Source organism: Oreochromis niloticus, linkage group LG7 (genome assembly GCF_001858045.2).
Source record: "Oreochromis niloticus isolate F11D_XX linkage group LG7, O_niloticus_UMD_NMBU, whole genome shotgun sequence".
NCBI classification, from domain to species: Eukaryota; Metazoa; Chordata; class Actinopteri; order Cichliformes; family Cichlidae; genus Oreochromis; species Oreochromis niloticus.
Genome location: NC_031972.2, coordinates 51,390,455 through 51,415,839, shown reverse-complemented (window position 1 = coordinate 51,415,839; position 25,385 = coordinate 51,390,455). Strand labels below are relative to the sequence as shown.

The following is a 25,385-nucleotide window of genomic DNA, read 5'->3' as shown; positions in this document are numbered from 1 at the left end:
CCACAACTTTTTTTTCTTTTTTTCCTGCAAGTAATCAATCCACACAGGATCTCGGGAGCCAGTGGACTCCTAATTTAGCAAAACCCACTTATGTGAGCGCACCTTTCACCTTTGTGAATGAATGAATGAAGCTATATGCTGTAAGCGTTATTTAAATAACTGTTTGCGGAGGGGGAAATAATGCCATATCCATGAGAAAACAGCTTTCTACACGCCGAAAACAAGCAACCCTCGGCTATTTTGAGTGTGGAATATTTGTCTAGTTAATCGACGTCTGAGACCTACATCCAACTTCCCAGAGCCCGAGGAGACAACTTGAAATGATCAGGTGTTTAGTTTTTTATAAATAAAGTGACGAGACAAGGAAAAGGTGGCGGATTCCCAAGTTGAAATTGCCAATATTAATTACGCCTAAATGACTTAATTATAAGGATCAAATATTGCCATTGTCAGTTGACAAATTAAATAAAAGATTTACAAAATATAGCACGAATAAAGGGAAGAAACACTGCGTCTTAAGCCTCCTCGCGACCCTGTTTTATCTTTACGTACTGCAGAGCAAAACGCATCAAACCAACTAAGATCTGAAGGTGCGCACTGCTTTTGTTCAAAGTAGTCTGTAATACCTCGGAGACGCCCTGTGGTCGTTTGTGTTCCAGCAGCGCCCCCTGCTGCGCACTGTGGAGAATGAAAACTGACTTTTTTATGTTTCTTGAGGATGGCTGTTGCGCCTGCGCAACCAGTGTAACAAGATGGCGGAGAGTGCGGAACTGAAGGTAAAGCGAGTACCTACGTTAGCTTGATAAATAAACGTTTCACACACTGAGATTTCAATTTCAGGTGATCGCGCCGTTGACACTTAACAGTAGACACCCGAAGAGTGTTGTTATGAAGGCATATGATAAGAAAACAGCAGAGCAGAAACGACTAGATAGACAGTTAGCTGGCGAGCTAGCTCGCTAGCACTAGCTTTGTTATTGTTGCACACTGCGTTAGGTTCTGTCTGTGGTTCACCTGTACTTAAATAAGGCCGGATGTGGGCTTTAGCAAGAGATGAAGCTAATATTCCTGTCAGCGTGTGAAACCCAATAGCATTGTAATGTTAGCCTCCTAGCCTTATCAGTAGTTCACCGTGCGAACCGCAGTGTGTGTTAAAGATGGGCTCTGTCTATTCCCTGGAATCTGAGTACAGGTTAACTTGGATTGGCTATACTTTTGACATCTAGTCCAACAAATTACAGACACTGTCCACACTCCTGTTTTAATGTAATCCAACGCGATTTGTTTTTAAACACAAGTTAACACAATGAAAAGTCTTGTTTTGATTCAGTGAGGTCACACCATCATCATGCGAGCGGTGTTAGCTAGTTTTTACTTATTAAACCACCGCGGTGTGTCCTCACTTTCTAATTTTAATATTGTTAATGGATTATTATTCCACTGTGGACAATTACACTACACGTAAAAGGCTTTCATTTTGATCTTCACCTCAAATGAACTAATATCTGCGATACTCACACCTTGCATTCCCAAAGGCGATCGTATCAACTGTACTGTAGCAATCATTGATGTTGATCAGTAAGTGTTACTTTTGTACAGCATAAAATGCATTTGAGATGAGCTCATTAAAGAGTTAAATCTATCTGTAAATTCTAAGAGTGCCGCTTTTGAGTTAAGAGTTGGATTTGCGCAGTACTACAGTACAGTTCTTTAATCTGGCTACATCATTATGTAGGGAATGTGTTATAAATGTGTTTTCATGCGTGATTCTGATTTGCACTGCTGGTGTTGCAGTTAAAAGAACACACATTCTAACACTAGTTAGTCATTTGGTTTTTAAAACAAACCAAGACTGTCTTTATTAGTGGTATATACTATACTGAGAGAGAGAGAGAGAGCTCTCTGTGATCTCTTATTCTTGAATATGGCGGGCACCACCCTGTTATGGGAGTGTGTTACAGAAAAAAGAAATGCCATTGTAATCATCTCTAAACTATGTTTTAAGTTTTCTCAAGCCAGCTTAAAAAAGTACATATGATTATGTAACTTCACAGTATAATTTGCACCTCTAAGGCGTCATGAGAATATTTTCCATTGCTTAAATATTTATCCCGGGTAGGTCACGGATTGATTGTCAGAGCAGATTACCAAAATATTTGCATATGGACTATATGATTGTAGCCTGTCTTTTTAATGCTGACGTTGCTTTATTTGTCTGCAACGCAGTCATCCACAAAGATATTACAGCATAGAGTCAGCACAAGAATATGAGTGGAGGCTTTACAGTATAATGTAACATAGTACAAACTATTTAAAATTGACTTTTATTCTCTCTGTGTCTCAGAGGCTGTCATGCAGGCTAGTGTTGTTGCTTTGCTTCACTGCATTTCACTCTAAAATATTTGTTTTGTTTTGTTTTGTTTTTTAAACAAACATAAAAGAAACTCACGTCCTGCTAAATCCTTGAAAAAAATAAAACCACCATATAGTTTAATGCAGTCTGTTGCAGTGTTGCCACCTTCATTGTCAAACATTACCAGAGTTAGATTATCTTTGACGATGTCTCAAAAAGTTTCTGTAGTGGCTTCCATTATTTTATACAGCTGACCATGTCCACATCCTGTTTTACCACGAGCAACATGTGCTGATGTGTTATGAATTAAAAGTACAAAGAAGTTGCATTTAAAAATGTGCATTTCTGCATCTAACCAAAAGCCTGTCTTTTCCATAGTCATCTCAGAGTGGCTATGTTTACAGACAAATATTAATGACGCAATGAAAATGTTGTGTGTGGACATTGCAAGCTAGCAAAGGATTTAAAAGCATTATTTATTTATTTTAAGTTTTTTTTTTTTTTAAAGAAGAAGAAGACATGGTTTAACAGTTGTATTTAATTGATAAAATAGTTTTTTGTTTCTTTATGTCAGATTAGACATTTTTGTTTTTAAGTTGTTATAGATCTTTTCTTCCTCACTCTTCATTTTTCACCAGCAAATGGTAATGAGCCTTCGTGTTTCTGAGCTCCAAGTGTTGTTGGGATATGCGGGACGGAATAAGCATGGGCGCAAACATGAACTTTTGACCAAAGCTCTCCACCTACTCAAGGCTGGTTGCAGTCCCGCAGTGCAGATGAAGATCAAAGAGCTCTACAGGCGGCGCTTTCCAACCAAAATGGTTTCGCCAGTGGACCTAGCTCTTCCCGGTGTCCACGCTGCAGCCAGCTTGCCCACTGGCCTCGCCCAGCTGGGGTTTGACAGCCACGGTTCCCCATCACCGCTGCTGCCTGTTTCTTTACTCGGGCCTAAGCACGAGCTGAGTCTGCCTCATCTTTCCTCCGCTCTGCACCCTGTACACCCTGATGTCAAGCTCCAGAGATTGTCATTCTACGATGTGCTGGATGAGCTGATAAAGCCAACCAGCCTGGGTGAGTCCACGACTTCCTGTTCTGCTGTGTTTAGTGATAGCACCTTTCCATTGGGTGCATCCCATGAAAGCACCGGGTAAAAGTTCAGCATCTGTTGACCCCAGTCATTTCTCTAGGTTTCCCCACTGACTCTGTTTTTCTGGTTTCTTTCTCATAGCTTCAGACAACAGTCAGCGGTTCCAGGAAGCATGTTATGCCTTTGCATTAACACCGCAGCAAGTTCAGCAGATCAGCAGCTCCATGTAAGTGAGAAAGCTTCTTGGTACATTCGGCGAGTTAAATAAATGAGAAGGCAAATAACTGTCACTTTTAAAGCTTTATCGCTAATTAACCTTTTATAATCAGATATCGGAGAAAATCCAGTCATTCGTGTGTTGTGTGTTAAATATTTCTCTTTTTTGAATTCTTCAGGGACATATCTGGGACCAAATGTGACTTTGCCGTTCAAGTCCAGTTAAGGTATGACTATGATAGCCTTTTCTTCTGAGCGTCTGTTTTAATCGGTGTGATGTGGCGGTGTGAGTAATGGGTCTGTTTTTAGCTGCTCTCCATTTTGAATCAGCCAGAAATAGTAATGTCACATGAACAAAAGTTTAGAGAAAAAAGAGCAACTGTGCACACATCCAGACAAACTTTTCTTTTAAGTGACAGAACAGAAAAAGGTTTGAAAACTAAGTGGCTCCAAGTAAAACACTGATACACAAGCAACATTTTGATCCTCAAGCGTGCCAAAGAACAAAAAGCCTAAGAGAGCTCATGCAGCTGGAAACTTGTTTCTAAATGTTTTAATCCTGAACAAAAGTTGCGACAGTTTTGTTTGTTTTAAGCATGCTTCTACTGTTTTTCTTTTCAAATTTAAGAAATGAAAACCTCAACCTGCTAATTATGATTTTAGTTATCATTAATGATATGTGACAAAGATGAGATCCAGCCATCCATGCTCTTCTGCTTATTGTTATCAGGGTCATGGGGGGGGGGCGGGGGGGCTGGAGCCTATCCCAGCTACGCAAAGATAAGAATTGAGTTGAATTACATCAAGGTCAAATTTATATACAAGGCATGTTTTTCTCTTGGGGGCTCAGGCTTTTGTTTATATTCACAATGAACATGAGGGATTACAAGAATAACCAAAGAAAAGTACAAAAATATTTGGATGTGGACACATTGTTACCACACTGAACAGTAAAGGTGAAGTTTGCTTTAAAGAACACATCATTTATCCAGTCATCGCTTAGGATTTCCCAAGCCAGCATATATATGACAGAGAATACTTAATGACATAAAATTGGTGAATGACATCCGTTAAGAAGTGCTCTCCTGTATCATAGATGGAGATGGCTGTACTTGACACAACCGAAAACCTAAAATAAGCAAGAAAGAAAGAAAGCCAGCCTTTTTGTCAAAGTGGTAACTGAACAGAAACAAATTGTGTTTGCCATTTTTTCCTCAACATCTGAACTTATCCTCGATGCAATTTGTTTTCTCTTATTTTCAGATTTTGCTTATCGGAGACGAGCTGTCCCCAGGAGGACCATTTCCCCCCAAATCTGTGCGTGAAGGTGAATGGAAAGCCTTGTAATCTTCCGGTGAGTCCTTGGTGTTTGTTTTGTTTTTCTTTGCTTGTCATAGAGCATTTCCGGTGTTTAATAATATGACTGTGAGTTACTAAATTTGTTGTCTTGTTTACAGGGATATCTTCCTCCCACCAAAAATGGAGTTGAACCAAAAAGGCCCAGTCGCCCCATCAACATAACGTCTCTTGTCCGGCTGTCCACTACAGTCCCCAACACAATTGTGGTGTCATGGACTTCAGAAATTGGCAGGGTAAAAACACTGGATTCTCATTTTTTTTATGATTAAACAAATGGTCTACGAAGTTGTGAGGAGAACAAGAACCATCAGTGTGACCTGCTTTGCTTATTATTTCTTCTTTTTTTCAGTGTTTTTCCATGGCTGTGTATTTGGTCAGACAGCAGTCGTCAGCAGTGTTGTTGCAAAGACTACGGGCCAAAGGAATCAGGAACCCTGACCACTCCAGGGCTCTGAGTAAGTCATGATATTAATTGGGAAGTACAAAGAACTGGATCTGCCCCATGATTTGTGAGAATGACATTTAAGAAACAGAAGTTTCATACAGTAACTCTCCTACAGTTTTCTAACTGGTTTGACCACAGAGTCAAAACAAAAGTAAAAGTACTTTTCTTTGCATTCCTCATATGTTCTCTGGAAAAATCCCTCTGCTTGTTTATGTGAACAAAGACCAATGGTGGAGCTTACATTTTCTGCTTCACAATTTTGTAGTCCTTACTGTATGCTGTATACTATCAGAGTAATTCCCCTGAGATTGCTTGTTTCAGTTTGGTTTTTAATGTTTAAAGTGTTTAGTTTTTACTTTAGCTTTGTTTGTTTTTTTATATTTGTAATATGAAAAAATTTGTCAGTAGCAAGGTCACAATTGTTCCTTTAATACAGACACATTGGGAAGGATGTTTGGTCTCAGTAAATCTATGTAACATCATCGTGCTTGTTCAGTTCAGTTCAGTTTTATTTATGTAGCACCACATCACAGCAACAGTCGCCTCAAGGCATTTTATATTCTAAGGTAAAGACTCTACAGTACTATAATGTTTTAAGAGCTTTTCTTTGATGTAATTTTTTTAGGTTAGTTTTTTCAACTTTTTTCAATACATGTTAACTTTTTTCCCACTTTTTTTTAGTTTTGTTAGGTTTTTATTAGTTCAACAAACTATAATAACCTTAAAACATTGTTACACAAGCAACATTTTAAGCCTTAAGTGTGTCAAAGAACAAATTGCATTAAACATTAAAAAGTTGCGACTCTAGCACTTAAACTTTGTTTTGCTTACAGTCAAAGAGAAGTTGACGGCCGATCCAGAGAGTGAGATTGCTACCACAAGTCTAAGAGTCTCTCTCCTGTGTCCTGTAAGTACCATTCATCACTATCCTCCTTGATGTTAAGTTGCTTCTTAGCCTGCTGTTAGAGCAACAAGAAATACATTTACAGTTTTAGTGACCTGATGTTTATTTACAGTATTTGGATGTAAAGTGGTTGGGGACTGTTGCTTCTTTTGTTCTGTGCTATTATATAGTATAAAACTGATCACTGTGTCAGTCAATGGAAGCAACATTTATCGAATTATCTTTCTTTTGTTTTGTTTTTTAGTTGGGGAAGATGAGGCTGACAATCCCCTGCCGAGCAATGACATGCTCACACCTCCAGTGCTTCGATGCTACTCTTTATATTCAAATGAATGAGAAGAAACCAACATGGGTTTGTCCGGTCTGTGACAAGAAGGCACCATATGAGCACCTAATTATTGACGGGTGAGCACAACGTCTTTTTTAATTTATTTTTTTAAATGTCAGGTATGGTCCATCCGTTTAGTATGATGTAGTCAGAAATGCTCTCCTTCCTCTACTGTGTGGAAATGTTAATCCAGTCGACTTCTGACCAGAAAGGGTGGAGCAGGTTTCTTTAACATTGGCAAAAACGGGATGCGCTGAATGCCTTTTTAATTTGATTAAACCCACTTGTTCTGGGTGGATGTTGCTGATCAGACAGCTTTAGCAAAAACGGATGCAGTCGTCTGGTTATAAAGTTAAAGTTGGCTTAACTTTAACATCCCGCATTCCTGATTTTTATCAGGATAATCCTGCAGCTGGTCTGACAGTTGTCAAGATAAATAATAATAAAACTGCATGCTGCATAAATAATGTGTAGCTTTATAAGCAATTAAACTCAATTAAACTTCTTGTTTTAACTTGAAACAGACTTTCTTTGGTATTATATTTTATTTTTTGTCTCCTGACTATCTTGAACACAGCTGTTTCTGGACTGGATTCTTGGACAGGAATTGCCAATAATACAAATCCTTGTTTATGTTTATTTAGTATCAGTTGCTCAATCTGCTCATGATGAATCACAGCTGTATTGTAATTCTGAAGTTTGAGTTTTAAGTGACTCAGAAGTACTTAAGATTATTGTAATAGAATTGAAATGGCTTGTTTTTCTAGGTTGTTCATGGAAATCTTGAATAGCTGCTCTGACTGTGATGAAATCCAGTTCAAAGAAGATGGAAGCTGGGCCCCTATGAGGTCAAAGAAAGAAGTGCAGGAGGTTGCTGCTTCCTACAACGGTGTAGACAGCGGTATGTCAGTTGATTTTAATCTTTAAATCTAATCTTCCCCTTGATCTGGGAACGCAGACTGACTTTGCTGTTTCCTTGTAGATCTGTCTCGAACAGAGGCACATGAGCAGAAACGGTCTAATGACAACTGCAAGAAAGTAGATGTGATCGATCTAACACTGGATAGCTCCTCAGAAGATGAGCTAGATGACGAGCCGCCTCTTAAAAGAGCCTGTCCCTCGCTGTCACCCGTCTCTCCACCTGCAAGCAAAGGGTAAGTCATGAAACTGCAAATCAGGAAGTGAGATGACTGTAAAAAATAATTTGGGTTTTCTGTGCTCAACTCTGTCTGCTTTTGTCTCTAAACATATGATGTTATTTCCTCCCAGAGTACTAAACCTGCACAGCCAGGCCTCACCTGTGAGCAGAGCTCCCAGCATGCCACCTGTGGAGACCAGTTACATTCCTCCCCCACCACCTCTTATCCAGGACTACCGCCACTACTATCACACAGCCAGTGACCTGCCAGGTAGACCCGTCAATTTCCCTAAAGCATAGGTTTTGAATTTTATCTCACTGCCATCATAGCATGTATTTGTTAAATTCTGTCATCTGACTACCAGCATGAATGTACCTCCTGATAGACAGAACTAGGGATAATGTTGATGTCTTACAGTGTAGCCATGTCATAGGGAGATTACTTCACAGTGATTATTGTAAGTCATTATTAAGTGTACATTAGTCACATAGGTTTGCGCAAGGGTGAGACAGTAGAAACAAAAACCTGTTCATTTGGTTGGTTGGTTTTTTTTGTTTGTTTGTTGGGGTTTTTTGTAAGCATGGTGAGAAAGATAAGACTTTGGTTTTTGCTACAAAGGTTTCCCTATCAGGACACATTTATTGTTGTAATGCATTATTTGGCTCTCTAATCAGATAATTTATCAAATGTATCAGTGTAAGTAATTAACTGGGGAAGATGTTTTTACTTCAAATTTTTACTTTAAATGCTACTTTCCAATAAAAAAACCCCCAAAAAACCTTTTTCTCATAACTTGTTTTTCTCACACTCTGAGCGAAAAGAAAACAGAAAAAATGGAGAACATGGAGGCTTTTTGGCTCCTGACAGAATTCTCTAATTTGTGGAGGGATTAAAAAATAAAGAGATATTCAATTTACCTCCGTAAAAATATTTGGCTCTAATGTGTCGATTAAATTGAAAGAAAGGTTTTTGTTCTGGGAAATATTCCATATACTGGAGACCTGGGGAATTTTCATTGTAATACGTCTGTTGTAAATTATTCACCCGTAATGACTCCATGCCTCTGAACGCAGCTTGTAAAGTCTTTTCTTTTTCTTACAGATCAAAATTTCTTCTCCTTCCTCCAAGGCGACAATCAGGTACAGTTACTCATTCTCATCCAGCGACCACAAACCCGCCTAAATAGATTGTAAAAGAATGACATATTTTCAGTAAGACAAATCTTTAGATCTGTACATTGAATTAAATAAATTTACAGATGTTTTTTATTCAGTGATAGCTGTGCAAATCAAAACTAAGCTTTATTTATACATTTAGTGCTGTAGGTGACTTGTACATACAGCAAACTCACTTTTTCTCACATACTTAAGTTACTAAAGTGCTGTTTGAATTATTATCTCTCTAACAAATAACACTTGCCAGGTGTACGCTGAGGCCCGTGTCAAATCTGAGGTCATTTGGAAAACTGATTCTCACATTTCTGCTAAAACTAGTTTTCTGTTATCCTCTTACAACAACTGGTGTCTTCATGTGAGGCGTTTAGTGATTGTCTTTGTAGACTGTTACTAATGAAAGTAACTTGGTTTGCATCCCTCTTTCCAAATTGCACAACTCTCTGCCCGCACATGACTCACACACAGCGCCATTCAACACCACAGGAAAACATGCCGGTGACATATGGCAACAACTATAAACTTAATATTCACTAAAACAACTTAATTTGCCATTTTGCTTCTATCTTTAGCAGCTGTTAGTTGAACTACTGTATATTATATTAAAGCACGCATGCAGTCAGACAGGCACAGGTCTTAGTAGTTTGTCTTAAAATTAAAACTTGGTCATCTGTTTTTGCTTCTTGGTTTGTTTTATTCTCCCGATTCTTCAGTGTCATGAAGTTTTGTAAATATAGCACTAGGCTGTAACATATTTCTTCACAGTATGCTTGACTGTTGTCACTCTTCTTTGTCCTGTTAGCATTACAATATGGTGATGGCTGCTGCAGCAGCTGCGTCGGCTTCAGCCTCAGAGGATCGTGACCTGCTCCTCAACCATTTCCTGCCCTACAGCTCCCCTCAGCTGTTACGTGAGCAGCCAGGCACCCCGGCAAGCAGCACATTGGCTGCCACCAACGGAGGCAGCAACAGCGGCAGCACCAGTAGTTTGGTGTCTTCGAGCAGTCTGCGGGACCGCGACAAAGACCGGGATCGGGACAGAGACAGGGACAGCCATTCCATTTCAGGATTATCAAGGTCCTCAGTGGAAGCAGCTGCAGCTGCAGCGGCCATTTATGGCTCCATATCTGACATTATCTCTCTTGACTAGATCCACTCAGAACTGAAAGACAAGGGAGACCTCGAGAACAGGAGTTCTTTGTAAATAAAGAAGAGGAAGATGAAAGAATACAGTGCTATGTACAGAGAGGAAAATCTATTTTCAATTTTACTTATCATATGTATATAAACTTAGGACGCTTCCTGTCCGGTGAGTTACTTCAGTTGATATTTTTCTGTGAATACTGAAGACTTTTTCACACCTCTTCATGTGGTCCTTTGATTAAATTGTACCTTTTGTACCTGTTTTTACAGTTTTGTTTCGATAATTCATGTCAATGGCATTATTTCAGTATACATGCACAGAACGCAGTGGGGGTCACAACCTTATGGAGCGTGATATTCAGAATATAAAGAAAAAGGGCATTGTTATAGATGTACAAAAGGCAGGTCTCAGCAAAACAGGAAAATGGGTAACACTTTCTTTATTTTCTAAATGGCTTTATTTCTGTTGACATGCTGTGGGCAGCAGAAAGATCTGGCCATTTTTTGCCATCACTGTAGAATTTTTTCAGTAGAACATTCATGCTGTGGTCATTATTTTAAATAATTATTTATGATGTAAGTTATGTAGGATGCGTGCTGTTTTTTTGTTTTTTAAAGAAGCATTCCCTATGCCTCTAGGAACTGTTGCCACTAGAAATGCAGGAGTAAATGCTAGATCCTTCTATTGTCATAAGTGTTCTCTTTTCCTCCTCACTTCTTTAACTCAAATCAAACATGAACAATGTTAAATTGTTCAAACTGTACCTGGATGACATAAATTGGGAGAAGTCAGTATTGTTAAGACAACGCTTTTATTTTAATTTTATTTTGTTGTTGTTGTTGTGTGAATGAAGGGCACAGGTCCAGCAAGAACCACTATCGGACCTTTTATATAAATCTTAGATTTGCAGTATTGTGTAATTTTTTTTTTTCTCTCAAAGTGTAGTTGTTTTACTTTGCATATTATATTCTTAAATACATGCAAAGAAAAAAAAAACACAATTGGTGAGTCGATACCGATAAATTTCTGCTCCACCGTCAATGGGAGACTAGTTTCTGGTCCACTTGAGGTGAAATGTTATATTTGAAAGGTGTAAAACTGTTCACTGAGTGCAATTGGATTAAATACATTTCACTGGGTTTGATTTTAGCACTTGCTGCTTTTTGTTTTTTAATTTCCAGAGAGTCTGTTTGGAGCAGTGAAGCATTACAATGCGCACTTGAGTAGTTTTCAGCTTTATGTGTGTCTGCAAATTACCTGAAAGCTCACCTGTTTGAGTGCTCTTCCCTATGGAGGTGACAGGACACAGCCTTTTTTTGATGTTTAATGTATTTGCAGCAGCCTCTAAGATAACTGTGATAGAGCTTAGTCTTCGATTGAATCACAACACACTTTTTTTTGGCCCAGAAGTCAAAATCATCTATGTTACTTTGGACTCCTCCCTTTCCTTTATTTTATTTGACTTGTGCTTACAATTAGAATTATTTATTATCATATATATTTTTCAGCATTTGTTTGATTAATGAACATGCATTGCTGTCATTGTATGTGATCATTTCTTTTGTAATTATATATAATTAATGCTATTTAAAGATGTCATTGTTGCTTGACATGCATTGTAACATTTTCTGTTTGTCTGTTTTGCTATCAGATGATGTCAATAACTCAATAGAAGCTTTGATCATTTTGAACGGCTGCGAGGTCTACTGTGCTGTTTGATATTTGTAAGAATTAAAACCAATACAAGGAAGTGCATGTTTTGTAGATGGCGTGAGGACAGCTCTGTTTGCTTCTCTGGTAGCTTTTGAGAGCATTCAGTATAGAAACAAAATCACTTGGTTGAATGTCGCCAGCAAAAAATGTACCGTCTCTGAGGAGCGGCAGAGGTGTGGCGCTTCAAAGAAATCTGCATTGTTTATGAAATTGTTTTTCAGTATCGAGGTCTTAGGTTACAAAAAGGATAAAGCTACGTAATATCATTGGCAGTTATTATTAGAAGAAGAAAGAAAAGCAACATTGTACACATTTGCTTGTGAGTAGTTTTCTTGATTTTAGAGAAGTGGAAATGGGCTCGGGGTATCCCAGTGTTTTAATGGTTAATTTAAACTAGGAGTGATGACATATTCAAAAATAAAAAATAACTGAAATGATATTTATGTACTTACAAACCAAACTAAAATAAAATATTAATGCATATATATACAGGAAATGTCACTTTTTAAGTCTTTGTCGATTTGGTTGAGTATGTAAACCTGACAAACTGCCGCAGGCTTTCTGCATTTGTTTATTCAGTCAGCATGGTCAAAGTCCACTTCCCTGCTGTGTTTACCATACAAAATACATTATTTATCCTGTATTTAGAACTTTTTTTTCATGCAGTTGAAATGGACAGGTTGCCAGTCTGTGGCAGAGACTCAGACGAGCATTCATGCTCACATTCACACCTATAGTCATTTTAAAATCTGTATTATAGGACTGTGGGAAGAAGTCAAGGTACCCATAAGGAACCCGTGCAGGCACAGGGAGAACATGCAAACCCCACTCAGACATGCCCAACTGGGGGCGTGATTACCATGCTGTCCTTAAAAATACATCTGCCAGATGACGCTCTGCCAGACAGATAAATTGTATTATAGATGATAGTAGCATGAGATATAAATTATTTCCTGTATCTTTCTTTGTGGTAGTGGAGCTGAATCAGTCTGTTAGATTAGGTGGACCTCAGTGATATTCCTGTCCATCACAGCTTTAAAAGTGTCCTGTTTGCAATCAATCACAGAGCCACAGAAGCAGATGATTTCTTCATCTCAACAAAATCATTTACTAGTCAACAGTCAAACATGATGGTGGTAGTTTGGTGGTCTGGGGCTGCTTTGCTGCTTCAGGATGACTTGCTGTAATTGATGGAACCATGAATTCTGCTCTCTCCTAGAAAATCATGAAGGAGAATGTCTGGCCATCTTTTCGTGCCCTGAAGCTCAAGCACACTTGATTTATGCAGCAAGACAACGATCCAAAACAAGTCTACCTTTGAATGTGCTGTGCTGGCCTAGTCAAAGTCCAGACTGAAATCCAAATCAGATACTTTGACATGACCTTATACAGGTTGCTCAAAAATGCCTAATTAAAACAGTTTTGCAAAGACAAGTGAGCTAAAAATCCTTCCCAGTGATATGAAAGACCTATTGCCAGTTACCACAAATGCTTGATTGCAGTTCCTGCTGCCAAGGGGCACACAACTAGTTATTAGGTGTAGGGGACAATTATTTTTTTTACACAGGACCAGTTGGTTTGGCTATCTTTTTCTTTTTTCCATTAATGAATGAAATCATCATTTACAATTTATGTTTTGTATGTATTTTGTCTTATATTATGCTGGAGAATAGTGATCTAATTTGTTAACTAATGCCATTGTGCAGTAACTTGCAGGTAGTGCAGTTACATTCACATTTGCATTGTTTTTATTTATTTTCTATCTATTTATTTATTCATTGCCATTTTTAATAACTATTGAAATTATAATTTTGGGGAGTATAAGAAAAAATATATGTTTTTAAACTTTTTTTTTCTACCCGGGTCTCTGGTTTCTGGAAAAGAAATTAACTGGTGAACATTGTATACAGAATCCAGACACTGAACATGGCATACCTTGTTGACATTTTACCTCCTTTTTAATTCTGTTTACTTATTTATTTATTGCGTTGGCTCAAATATGTTAATGTCATTTCATGATCAATATTATTATTTATTTTTACAGTATTGATATTAGAGGTTCAGTAACTATACTGAACTTCTGAAAACCTGCTTTTGGTAGTTATCCTCACCTCCACTTTAAAATAATAATAATAAGAAGAATGATATTGGGGGAAAAAACAAACAACTAACAGCAACCAGCCAACCCACTCTGAAACTTTTACTTAACGTAAACAAACACCAAATAAAAATAATATATATATATATATATAAAAAAAATCACCAGTCTTTGGAGCATCTGTTCATCATATGACACTAATTAATAGCACACTTGCGTCCGAGCCAAACCACAGGTCTCTCTCAGAGGACATGGGCACAACCAGCTGTTTTTAGCTTAAAGCCGTTTCATGACTTGTTGTCTAGCCTGCATTTTATTTTTTAACAGACACCGATGCTTAAAAACTCCAACAGAAGGCAGAGACGTGTAAGGTAAATGTGAACAGAAATCCTGTTTTGCATTCATTGCTGATTTGGCGTGTGGATGTGGGTTTAGTCGGGGCATTAAAGCGTCATCGCGACGGTCATGACGTTTTTAGAAAGCGGCGCCGCTGCAGACTGGAATGGGAGCTGGCGATTTTTCCCATATTTTGTTAGTTTAATCCGTGAATGGCGCCGAAACAGGACCCGAAACCTAAATTTCAAGAAGGTAACAGTTTGTTTCCTTCTTGCTGTGTTAGGCTTGTACCAGCAGCGAGTGCTGGAGTTGCTGAAAAACGCCAAAGTGTCAGCTAGTTACTGATCGAAACAAACAGCTAGCCGTATTAGCTCTCATTGTTGTTACTGTGAACACAAAATGGGACTCGGGAGATTTTATTCGCAGCTTTGGTGGTTTATTTCGTCCTGTCATTACTACACAAACCAATTTCAGAAGTAAGAAGCTACATAAACTGTGTTTTCGAGATGTTTTAGTGAACTGAAAGCTATATTTTCATTCATGCAGCGTTAGCTTCTCATTGACTGTTAGCTGAGTCCTAGCTAGCTTTTTTTGTACACGGCGTGTTAGCACCGCCTGCTGCTGACTTGCCGCTCATTTGTGGAGTTACATACAAGTGGTTTAGTTATTAAATTAACTAGCTGGACTACGTTAAATTTAGTTAGTAAAAAGTCTTCTTTTTTTATTATCAGTCACCAGAATGTTCTCTTGACAGTTAGTCACATAGTGAGATTATAGTCGAGTTTTTATGTAAACTTCCTTAAATGTACAGTTGTGGTCAGACGTTTACATGTAGTCGTTATGGGCATGAAATGCCATGGTACTGGAAACTGCTGCAATACCCCCATTACTGTCCACAGTGAAATCAGTTTTGCATCACTACGGACTGACAGGGTGCCGACCAAGGATAAGCCCCAGCTCCAAAATCGGCACCTTCAAGATCGACTGAAATTTGCAAATGGCCACATGAACAAGTCAAATGTCTTCTGGAGAAAAATTTTATGATCAAATAAGAAAAAGATTGACCATCCCCTTGAACTAGTACATTGTTCAAGTGGATGAAATAATGAAGTAAGACGACTACCTTCAAATTCATGAACTTCACCTCAGATCAAGAGCTAGATGGTTGAAACTTGGACGCATTTGGATGGTCCAACAAGACAATGATCCAAAGCACATATCAAACTGGTTTTGGAATGGATAAAGCAGTCTAAGATTAAGCTTCTGGAGTGACTCTCCTAAAGCTCGGACTTCATCCCTATTAAAAAGTTGTGCCGTATGTCTGGGCCAGGAAACCGACAAATTTATATTGCCTCTACCAAGTCTGCTAAGAAGAGGGGTCAGATATCCAGTCAGAAGCTTGTTGATGACTACCAAAAGCATCTGGTTGAGATGGAGCTTCCTAAGAGACATAAACAAATATTAGTAGGAGTGTATGTATACTCTTGAGCCTGTGTGGCTAGGAAAACATCCAAAATAAATTCAAACGTATGCACCCAAATCTTACGTTTTGTTTTTGTTTTTTTAATACAGTTAAACATGCATAGAGATGTATGTTGTACAATCAGTCAACCATGGAAATGGGAAAGTTCAAATTATTAAATGCCCAAAGTTACTATGACACGACTGTAGTTCTACACGTTAACTGACCTGCGGAAGCATTCATTTAGCAAATACAGCTGCTGTGAAGTTGTTTTTTGTTTTCTTTTGTTTTTTCTTCTCTCCTGTCAATGCCTTACTCGCGTCCTTATTTTATTGACTGATATCTCTTCAGGTGAAAGAGTGCTGTGTTTTCATGGGCCATTGCTCTACGAAGCTAAGGTAAGCTGCCTTAATTAAGCGCGTCTCTCATTCAGTCGTCTTCTTTGTGTCTGTGTTTGACAATGAGTCATACCTCTCTTTGCAGTGTGTTAAGATAAACATCAAGGACAAACAAATCAAATACTTTATTCATTACAGTGGGTGGAATAAGAAGTAAGTTTTTGGTTCCAATAAATCCAGATTAACGTTTGTACAGGAACTGTTTAAGAAGTGCTGCTTACATTCTTTTGATGTTGTGTGTTCCAGCTGGGACGAATGGGTTCCTGAAAGCAGGGTGCTTAAGTATGTGGATAGTAATCTGCAGAAACAGAGAGAGCTTCAGAGGGCCAATCAGTACGTCAATACTCTCTCTATGTTTTTATTTTCACTGTTGACTTTGAACTGACTGTGAGTTCCTTATGACTGTTGGAGCAAGTTAGGCAAAATCCTTCATCTAATTTCAGTAGTACACATTGTGTGCTATGTTTTAAACATATTGGGACACAACAGGGTTTTAGTCTAGCTCACAATGGGCCTGTATGGAGTCAGTATACAAGTGAAGATCATTCAGTCTTAATAGAAGTACAAATATTTTCCTGTAATTTTATTTACACATTAATCTGTTATTTTTATCCTCGAGTAAATGTCCCACTTAGAAAAACTGGTTAAAGTGTTTATAACAACCCCTCCCCCTTTATTTGTGTACTAAATCCCTTTATGCAAGTGTCAACACTAATGTGTCATGCCTATTTATAGTACTACTTGGACATAACAAAAACTGTTAGGTCACATGCTACAGTGATTTTTAAATCTTGTGAAGCGTAATGAGTGTGGTACAATTTCTGTATTCCTGAACATCTGAACTTGTTTTAATACAGAGACCATTATGTAGAAGGAAAAATGAGGGGTCAAGCGCCAAATAAGAAGATACCTGCTGCATCGCAGAAAAACGATGTGTGAGTTTTTGTTTTGTTTTCCTCTGTAACACAAGCTGCCAAACTGCTTTTCATATAAACACTTCACACTTAATTTGCTTTTCTTTGTTTGTAGGAAAACCAAAAAGAACAAACAGAAGAGTAAGTACATCACATTGTCTAACAATGTTAGAATTCATAAACGCTATTCTTAAAATTTACTGTCTTTATAAGACAAGAGTGGCAGTTAACTAAAACTGTGTCTGTGCAGCTCCTGGAGCAGGAGAAGGGACTAGTTCAGGAGGAGATCCAACCCATCCTCCACGCAAGAAAAGAGCTCGTGTTGACCCAACTGTGGAAAGCGTAAGTTCAGAGAACTGCTCAATTTTTTTTTTCTGCTGGTAATGTCAAATAATACCAGACTGTGCGAAAATGAACAGACTTAAGGTGCCAATACACCTGCTGCAGTGGTCGCTTTGCTCATTGCTATGCTATCACACAGATGCAGCCATTTATGCCTGCCGTTAAGGCGCAAGAGGTTTGCAGTATTCTCCTAAATGATAGGTTTCGCCACTCAGACACTATCTTGTCATATGCGCTGATGGGGAGGAGGAGAAGTCAAAACCGGAAGCCAAAGCTTTGTCAAAAGTTGTTTTGTTGTTGTTGTTTTATTTGCAAAGTTCCTTTCACAAACTCAGCTGAGCACAACGCACCAAGTCGCAAAAATCAAGAGGTGCATGACCGACCAACATGGCACAAGATGTGAAGTGAAAATTATCACGAGACGCCTACGACACAAGCGACGCCGCGACCATAAAAAGGCTGCTTTGTTTTCTCCTCATGTGGTTCATGAGAACAAAGTAATCGCACTTGGGTGCAGACCAGAACAACCGCACTGAAACCCTTTGGGGGAGCTGATCTTTCTTTGGTTTCAAACAAACTTCAGAGCAGTTTGTTTATGGTTGTTTATAGGTTTGAGTGGAACACCTTGCTGTAGCCGAGAATGCTTTGCATTCTGGAGTGTTGCAGCGTGTATAAACTGTGAAATATTAACCAGATAAAATACAAATGTTAGGACTAAATTTTCCATGTTATCCACTATTCCAGACCACAGCACCTGTTTCCTGTATTTACTTTTGTTGCTCTTACTCCAGACTCGTCGAGCGAGTAAGCATACCGAACATTGCTGCATCGTTTTTAGTGACGCATTTTGGCTCACTTGGAGTTTGATTGGCATCTTCTGTGTGAAAAGAGACGAAACCATGGGAAAAAGCTCCAAGTTTACAAATTCATGAACTGCATCAGACCAGAGTAAACAAACTATAGGTGTAAAAAAAAAAAAAAAAAAAAAAAAAAAAAGCCTTAGTTCACTGCAGTTGCAGCTGTGTAGCAGGAACTACATTTTAAACCACTGTTTATGAAATGTTTCTGAGGCTTGGATTCCTTTTAGGTGTGTAAACATGATTGTTAAAAGCTTCCTTTTAATTAACTTTTTCTTTTTTTCCCCGCACTCCTGTTTACTCAGGAGGAAACTTTCATAAATCGAGTGGAGGTCAAAGTGAAAATCCCAGAGGAGCTGAAACCCTGGCTTGTGGACGACTGGGACTTGATTACACGGCAAAAGCAGGTTAGTAAGCACTGACCTTAAACTCAAGTTTCACTTACTTCACAGCATTTTATACATTGTATTTGTCTACAACATTTCCAAGGTTATTTCTTTCTATTTTGTTTTTCTTCAGCTTTTCCACCTACCTGCCAAAAAAAATGTTGACGCAGTCCTTGAAGATTATGCAAACTACAAGAAATCAAGAGGAAACTCAGACAGCAAGTAAAAACTTCTACTTTTCATCTTCTCAAGCAAAACTGTTTATGGTGCAAGCAATGCAGAGAGAGAAAATGTTTTATTTAAAATGTTTCTAGGACATGGTGAACAAATACTAAGAATAAAGATTTGACTTTTCTTTTTTCTCTTCGCTGCTCAGGGAGTTTGCTGTAAACGAGGTGGTTGCTGGTATCCGTGAATATTTCAATGTTATGCTGGGGACACAACTTCTCTACAAATTCGAGAGGCCTCAGTACGCAGACATCCTTGCCAACCACCCAGATACACCAATGTCTCAGATCTATGGGGCTCCTCACCTACTCAGACTCTTTGGTAAAAGCACTTACACATGATCATGTTTGGTGAAAGAACTAGACGACGAAAACGGTGTAGAAGAGCTAAAGATTGTCCTGTTTCCTTATCAAATTATTCATATAAAGCCATTAACAAATTGTATATTATAAAAACTATCAGATATGTGTTGTAGGTCTTAATGCACAAAAATGATTGAACATGTTTTTGTCTAAGCTTTAACATATTAAACACAGAGCTGTTTCTAGCATAAAACTCCCAAATATGCAAAGATGCTTTTTAAAAAAGATTATCTTCCTTTTCACTTGTGTTGAAAGAGCTGACTGTAAAATCTCTTGATGATTCAGTTGTTACTGGAAATGAACTCTTTGATCTGGGGGAGGTATCATTTCCACTGTAACCACAGTTTGAAGGCACAGCCAAAAGTTTTTCATCTTCATCATCTCTCGACTTGGGCTAAGCCCAAAATAACTCCATTTTGGCATTAATTGTGACCTGTTAGTCATAATTAAGGTTGTAAAAGATTTCAGTCATATTAATGTCATTATTCATTTTGCTTGTAGGTCAGATTCTTTTCTGGATTCGGTCTGTCTTTTATGAATGCTTTGTGAAGATAAAATTGGGCCTAGACAGGTTTTTAGTGTCAGGGCAGTGTCTGAGAAATCAGAACAATATGCCAGCATCAATCATAAAAAGGAATTGATAGCTTAGAGGCTGTTTATACCCCATCTAGGGCTGGCCCGGACAAAACACGAAAGGCATCTCTTTCCCAAGTTCCAAGGAGCCACAAGAGCCACTTGTTAAGTTGGTGAATTAACTCCGGGGTGAGCTGAGGCTAGAACATCAAGCAAATCTGTCCACAGATTCAAAATGGAGATAATCCAACCAAAAGAAACAAAAAGCAAAACGCAGCAATTCATGTACCCAATTGACATAAATATGAGAACTGTTCAAAATTGAAGGCAGCCCACCCTTAGTTATTCACACTTGAACACAAACACATGGCAAGAGCTACATGTGTGTGGCAGGTTGAAACTTGAAGGTGGATGAATTCTCTGCCCAGTTTCTGTCATCCAGCTGGAGCCAGTCATCCGCAAGCAGCTGAGACCCTCAAAAATTGGGGGGGCTTGATAGAAAAATAGCTGCAACTCCTAAATGATTAATACATTTTGATAAACAGTTATAGCTGAAAGTCTACGCTTCAGTCATATCTTAATTTATTTTAAAGTCTCCTGTGGCAGTGTACAGAGACAAAACTGCGAAAGCTGTAATCGGCCAAAAGCTTATAGACCTGACTGCGATGCCATGTTTATTACAGGTTATGTTGTCTCAGTTAATTTCTTGTCATAACAACACATTATAAATAAAGTCAGAATGACATAAACTCGGTAAAACATTTGTTGAGATGAGTGTTGCACACACGCCTCTTTAGATGGTGTTAATTTTTGCTTAAGCAGTAGTAGTGTAGAGGTCAATTCACTGTTGACCTTCTCTGTCTAGTTCCTACTTTATCCTTTAGTGCGTGAAAATATATACTCATGCAAGCATCAACACTTAGAAATAAGGGCTGCTTTAAATTGAAAGTGTGCAGGTGAGACATGGTTTTGCAATGAACTGTTACAAATGAAACGGAGGTCAGTGGTCACATGACTTATAAAGGCTGTCATTGTTCGGTTTTGAAAGTGAGAATCGGAGCCATGCTGGCGTACACTCCCCTGGATGAGAAGAGCCTTGCACTGCTGCTCAGTTACCTACAGGACTTCCTCAAGTGAGTATTCAGGAATCTTAACGAGGCTCATGATGATTATCAAAGTGCAGCAGAGATGAGTAAAATGTTTCTTCATTTCAGGTATCTTGTAAAAAACTCTGCATCGCTCTTCAATGCAAGCGACTATGAAGTTGCCCCTCCAGAGTACCACCGCAAGGCAGTGTAAGGTTTTTTATTTTCGGATCAGAAGGCTTTGTGTGTTGACGTTTGGAGACATTCTTCCCAGTTGAAAGGATGTTTTCACAAAACGCCTTTGGAGAGCGGATTGTGAGAGATCTGTTGACGATGTAGAGGAGAATTGGAGCAAGATGTCACACTAATCCCTGGACAAATCCATTTTCTTTCATGTGGAAAGCTGCTGATTATGCTGTTCCTGTACTGGTATGTTTTTGAGTACCACTTTGTAGTTTGTTTGTTTGTTTTTTTTAATTTTGTTTTTGTTTGGGTTTTTTTCTCTCTTTAGAGAAAAGAATTTCACGTTCCCTATTTTGATTCAGATGCTGGCTTAATTTGTCATGTAGGCTGTCACCATTTTTCTAATAAAACCATTCTCCAGATGTTTGTCCTTACATTTACATTTTGTTTAAAGACCTGTTTACGTGAAGATCCTTTGTTTTGTTTTTTAAATGTAGTGCTTTATGGGAGCGTTACAAAAATCAAAATGAAGATGTGATTCGTTGTTTACAACAAAGGTACAGATTTCTTTTCATATATTTTGTTGAAATATATGAAACCCGTTAAGACAAGTCAGTTGTATAATATGCTGTAAGTATTTTTAATAGATTAAATATTATTTTGGACTTTTCGCTCAAGTTTAATTTTACTTGAATTTCACTCTTTTACCCAGCATCATAGTTAATGAACAAGGACCAATAACAAGAAAGCATTTCTTTTATGCAATTAATGTATGCTAGGTCTTTTTCTTTCTTGTTTTTCGTAATGCCTTTTAGGAAATGTGTGCTTAATAGAAGATATTGGTGGGGTTTTTTTAAAAAAAAAAAAATCTATAATACAAATGGAGGTTTTAAGTGCAAACATTAGTGCTTGACAGCTTTTTTTCTCCATCTTTTGATTCTGCTCTCATTTAGTTTTCATTCATTTCAAGTATTTTATGTAAACATGTAAATTACTCAACACTGAAAGACAGTGAGCTTTTAAATGCACAACTTGGTCTTTAAAATGACTAAATGTACACATTTTTAATTAGTACATGGTGTAAAACAACACATTATTTTAAAAAAAGTATTATGTCTGGGGTCTGCAGAGCCAAACCAGAAGGATTAAAGTTACATCTAGTTCTGTCATGTGAATGTGGGCCATTTGCCGGTGTAACAAATGCAGCAGTGCCGTTGCACTGAAATATTTAAAACCATATCTAATTTTAACTGGTATTTTGTGCCTGTTTGTAATCTACAACACTTACTGTTAAAATATATTTATATAAAATATATGCTATAGAGAACAAGCTTTATACTGTTGTCACATTTGGTTGTCATTTTATCCTCTTGGCTACAATTTCCCATAATCAGATCATCTCAAACTGGTTTCTTGAACATGACAAAGTGTTCACTGTATTCAAATGGCCTCCACAGATCTCAGTCCATCTGTGGTTGAAAGGGATATTGACATCATGGATGTGCAGCCCTCTAATCTGCAATGGTGTGATGCTAATATGTCAATATGGACTAAAATCTGGCATCTAGCCTGAAGATGGAGTGGACCACATGAGGCTTGGTTGTTTAAAAAGATCACAATCTAAACTTTGGTGCTGTTCTTGGGAAAAAAACACCACATTGCACCCAAACCACAACGATCAAAGTCTGCACTAAATAACTGAAATAACCTCACTAACCATAACAGTTCTTCCAAGTGAATTATTTGAACTTAAACATTTGGATACCCACAAGTCTTTGCACTCCCTGAAGGAGGGGGGGGCAGATGCATTGTGTCAACCAATTGCTGTTAATACCTTTTGTTCAAAGTTGAAATTATTCAACTTTATTCACAAGAACATTACTATACAAAATGACCTCCATTACATTTACAGAGATGTGTTACAGTGGCATTGGGACAGGGCTGGTGTATAAAATCAATTGTGCCTGAATTTCAGCTCAGTTTCAGGGTCCTGGTTTTGTGCACGTTTGCACGCCGTCTCGTTGTCATGACTCATTGTTGAGCTATCAGCAAGGTTAGTAGCAACACCTGTGCTTTTCTTATGATCAATCAAAACGCCTACTGTGAAAATATTTGTCTTCAGCTAGGATTAACAACGATTTAATTAGTCTTTTAAATCATTCTGTCTCGGTCTGTGCTGTTTAGACAGGGATATTTGAGTGTCAGCCACACCCGGCCTGTTCTGCTTTATTTCAGCTAAGTGCCGGATCAGGGCCGCAGCCAAGATTCCTTCTTTCCTGCAGAAATTAAATGTAACTGATGACTTACTTAGTATGAACTGGACAGATGGTCTTAATTTAAACACCTAAAAGGCTGTTCTCTGTGAAGCCTTTAATGCTCCACTTAAAGAATAATTTCAAACAAAGTGGGTTAACGGAGACACCTGTCTTTTTCCTCTCACGCTGGATGAGATGATTTTCCTACTCTGATGATCTGAACAAAGGGAGCAAACCCAACTCTTTTACTGCCAGCGGCAGAATAACATCTGTGTGATGGAAAGCATGTGCTGCGCTCAGGCCTAAGAACACAGTTTTTGGCCACTTGAGGGACAATTTATAGGGCCACAAATTTTCAAGCCTGTCTTAAAACAATAATCAGGGGCCCGTGTGCAAATAAAGTCTCACTATATGAACCCCGAAACACGCTTTCATGCTGTAATCATTTCACCTTGTTGAGGTAAGAAATATAATAATCTATCCACATCCAGAGAGCCTTCCTCCACTCACCTCTCTCCACTGTTCAGCACAATCCCCTCCAGCTGGCTTGTCTTCCACTGTTGTGACTGAGTCGACATGAAAAAGAGAAGCTAAATATTAGTTTCAGGCTGATTTGTGGTTTCATCTGTCAGCTGCTTGCAGTTGTTATGGCAAGAACGATGCCGAGCGTTTCAAGAAGAATTTCTTTAATCCAATTTCCCCCAGCCTCAACCAGAACCATATGTGTTTTCACTGCAGTGCGCTCTGAGATCACAGCGCCCTGATGGCTTTTAACAGCCCATCAGGAAGACTGACATGAAACTAAGACTTCTCTGCAGATCCGCTCAGGGAGACACCTCAGCGCCTGCTTCTTGCTTTGGCGTCATTTACTGCTGTGATTAACGCGTCACGCTCCCAGACAGAGGCCGGGTCACCGAGAGGTTTCCTCTGGTGTGAGGGCTTTCATTTGACCCAGGTGACAAGTAGCCTTAGTGCTGTCATTGCCTGACAGATGAGAGAGACATGTGCGCAATGTGGCCTTCACCAAAATGGGACAGATTGAAGTCTGAGTGATGTTTTTTTTCCTTCACATGTCTGCTCTGATCTGCCAAGTAAAAGAGACACTTCAGAAAGTTCTGCAGAATCCACTTGGATCAGAGATCACAAAACGGCCCGAGTTCACTGCCCTTTGGGAATGATCAGAGTCAGGATTTACCAGAGTATTCCAGCATCGACGTGTGGTTGTGTTTTATATATTAAAGCAAATGAGCCTTTCCTCTTGTGGAAAAGTTAACCTGTTTTTACTTTTACTCGTCCGCATTTTTCGTTGTTATATTAAAATTATAATACAAAAGTTTCAGCTCAACCAAAACACTATTTATATTTAACTCATATACTGACATGTAGCTCATAAAATGATCCTCTGGAAGAGCCCATTCAGCACTCTTACGTGCAATTTGCAGCTAACCCATCAGCTGCCTCTGCTTTTTGTATTCAGATGTTCAGTGGTGAGGAAGTGGGTTTGTATTTCCACGCTTGCTCACTTGAGAATCTCACCAATATTGTTTTGATAGTAAACAAACATTTGTCTTCTGTCTTGAAAAGATCATTATGTTGTCAGTGGAAAAGATACAGGGCTAAATCCAGATCTAATCTATTTCACTACAAAATCCCCTCATTTTTTGTGCCCACCAAACAAACAAAGTATGACTCACTGTAATGTTCCGTGAGAGCCACCAGATGGCAGGATTTCACAGGATAAGTGCAAAGCCAGACGAGACTTGAACGGTCCAAATCAAGATATTCTGGTTTGCGGTATACTTATCAGCTTTGCTGGCTGTTTTGCTTTTTTCTCCCAAATAAAGTTTTCTCTATCAGAAGCACATGTGAGGCAATCACTCCAGAGAAAGATTAAATTACTGTAGAAATGTAATGCCAATAAAAAGAAAGAAGACTGTCATCCAGTCGTCTTCTGTCCAAACTGTCTGTCCACAGTCCAAACTGTAAACTCGAGACAAACTCCTGCAGTGATGGCAGAGAACCCCCTATTATTAGAAAACAAATGTT

At 38.6% G+C, this 25,385-nt stretch overlaps 2 protein-coding genes across 4 annotated transcripts; both read left to right on the top strand.

Annotated features, from left to right (window-relative positions):
* The first annotated feature begins 658 nt into the window (after positions 1–658).
* On the top strand, positions 659–11,897 carry pias1b (protein inhibitor of activated STAT, 1b). 2 transcript variants are annotated; one of them, XM_003440327.4, is made up of 14 exons: positions 659–776; positions 2,992–3,424; positions 3,582–3,666; positions 3,836–3,883; positions 4,920–5,010; positions 5,114–5,248; positions 5,365–5,470; positions 6,294–6,367; positions 6,609–6,769; positions 7,460–7,593; positions 7,675–7,846; positions 7,962–8,101; positions 8,933–8,970; positions 9,806–11,897. In XM_003440327.4, the coding sequence occupies exons 1-14, from the start codon at positions 753–755 to the stop codon at positions 10,151–10,153; spliced, it is 1,989 nt and encodes a 662-aa protein (XP_003440375.1). In that variant the 5' UTR covers positions 659–752; the 3' UTR covers positions 10,154–11,897. The 2 variants fall into 2 exon arrangements, with proteins under 2 accessions (XP_003440375.1, XP_005470715.1); XM_005470658.3 differs by having other exon boundaries at positions 732–776; positions 3,106–3,424.
* A 2,259-nt stretch (positions 11,898–14,156) lies between these two features.
* Positions 14,157–22,112, top strand: morf4l1 (mortality factor 4 like 1). 2 transcript variants are annotated; one of them, XM_005470657.4, is made up of 12 exons: positions 14,157–14,329; positions 16,108–16,154; positions 16,240–16,307; positions 16,401–16,487; positions 17,012–17,089; positions 17,184–17,209; positions 17,319–17,410; positions 18,573–18,674; positions 18,787–18,875; positions 19,030–19,202; positions 20,865–20,949; positions 21,031–22,112. In XM_005470657.4, exons 5-12 carry the CDS (start codon positions 17,034–17,036, stop codon positions 21,113–21,115), a joined length of 708 nt encoding a protein of 235 aa, XP_005470714.1. In that variant the 5' UTR covers positions 14,157–14,329; positions 16,108–16,154; positions 16,240–16,307; positions 16,401–16,487; positions 17,012–17,033; the 3' UTR covers positions 21,116–22,112. The 2 variants fall into 2 exon arrangements, with proteins under 2 accessions (XP_005470714.1, XP_003440502.1); XM_003440454.5 differs by lacking the exon at positions 14,157–14,329 and adding an exon at positions 14,397–14,546.
* The last annotated feature ends 3,273 nt before the right edge of the window (positions 22,113–25,385 follow it).

Excerpts from the sequence above, each read along its gene's own strand:
- pias1b (XM_003440327.4), top strand. The coding sequence starts at position 753 with ATGGCGGAGAGTGCGGAACTGAAG. Across the intron at positions 3,667-3,835 it reads CAGCAGATCAGCAGCTCCAT|GGACATATCTGGGACCAAAT; the intron begins GTAAGTGAGAAA and ends TGAATTCTTCAG. Across the intron at positions 5,249-5,364 it reads GGACTTCAGAAATTGGCAGG|TGTTTTTCCATGGCTGTGTA; the intron begins GTAAAAACACTG and ends TCTTTTTTTCAG.
- morf4l1 (XM_003440454.5), top strand. The coding sequence starts at position 14,507 with ATGGCGCCGAAACAGGACCCGAAACCTAAATTTCAAGAAG. Across the intron at positions 16,488-17,011 it reads GAGCTTCAGAGGGCCAATCA|AGACCATTATGTAGAAGGAA; the intron begins GTACGTCAATAC and ends GTTTTAATACAG. Across the intron at positions 17,090-17,183 it reads GCATCGCAGAAAAACGATGT|GAAAACCAAAAAGAACAAAC; the intron begins GTGAGTTTTTGT and ends CTTTGTTTGTAG.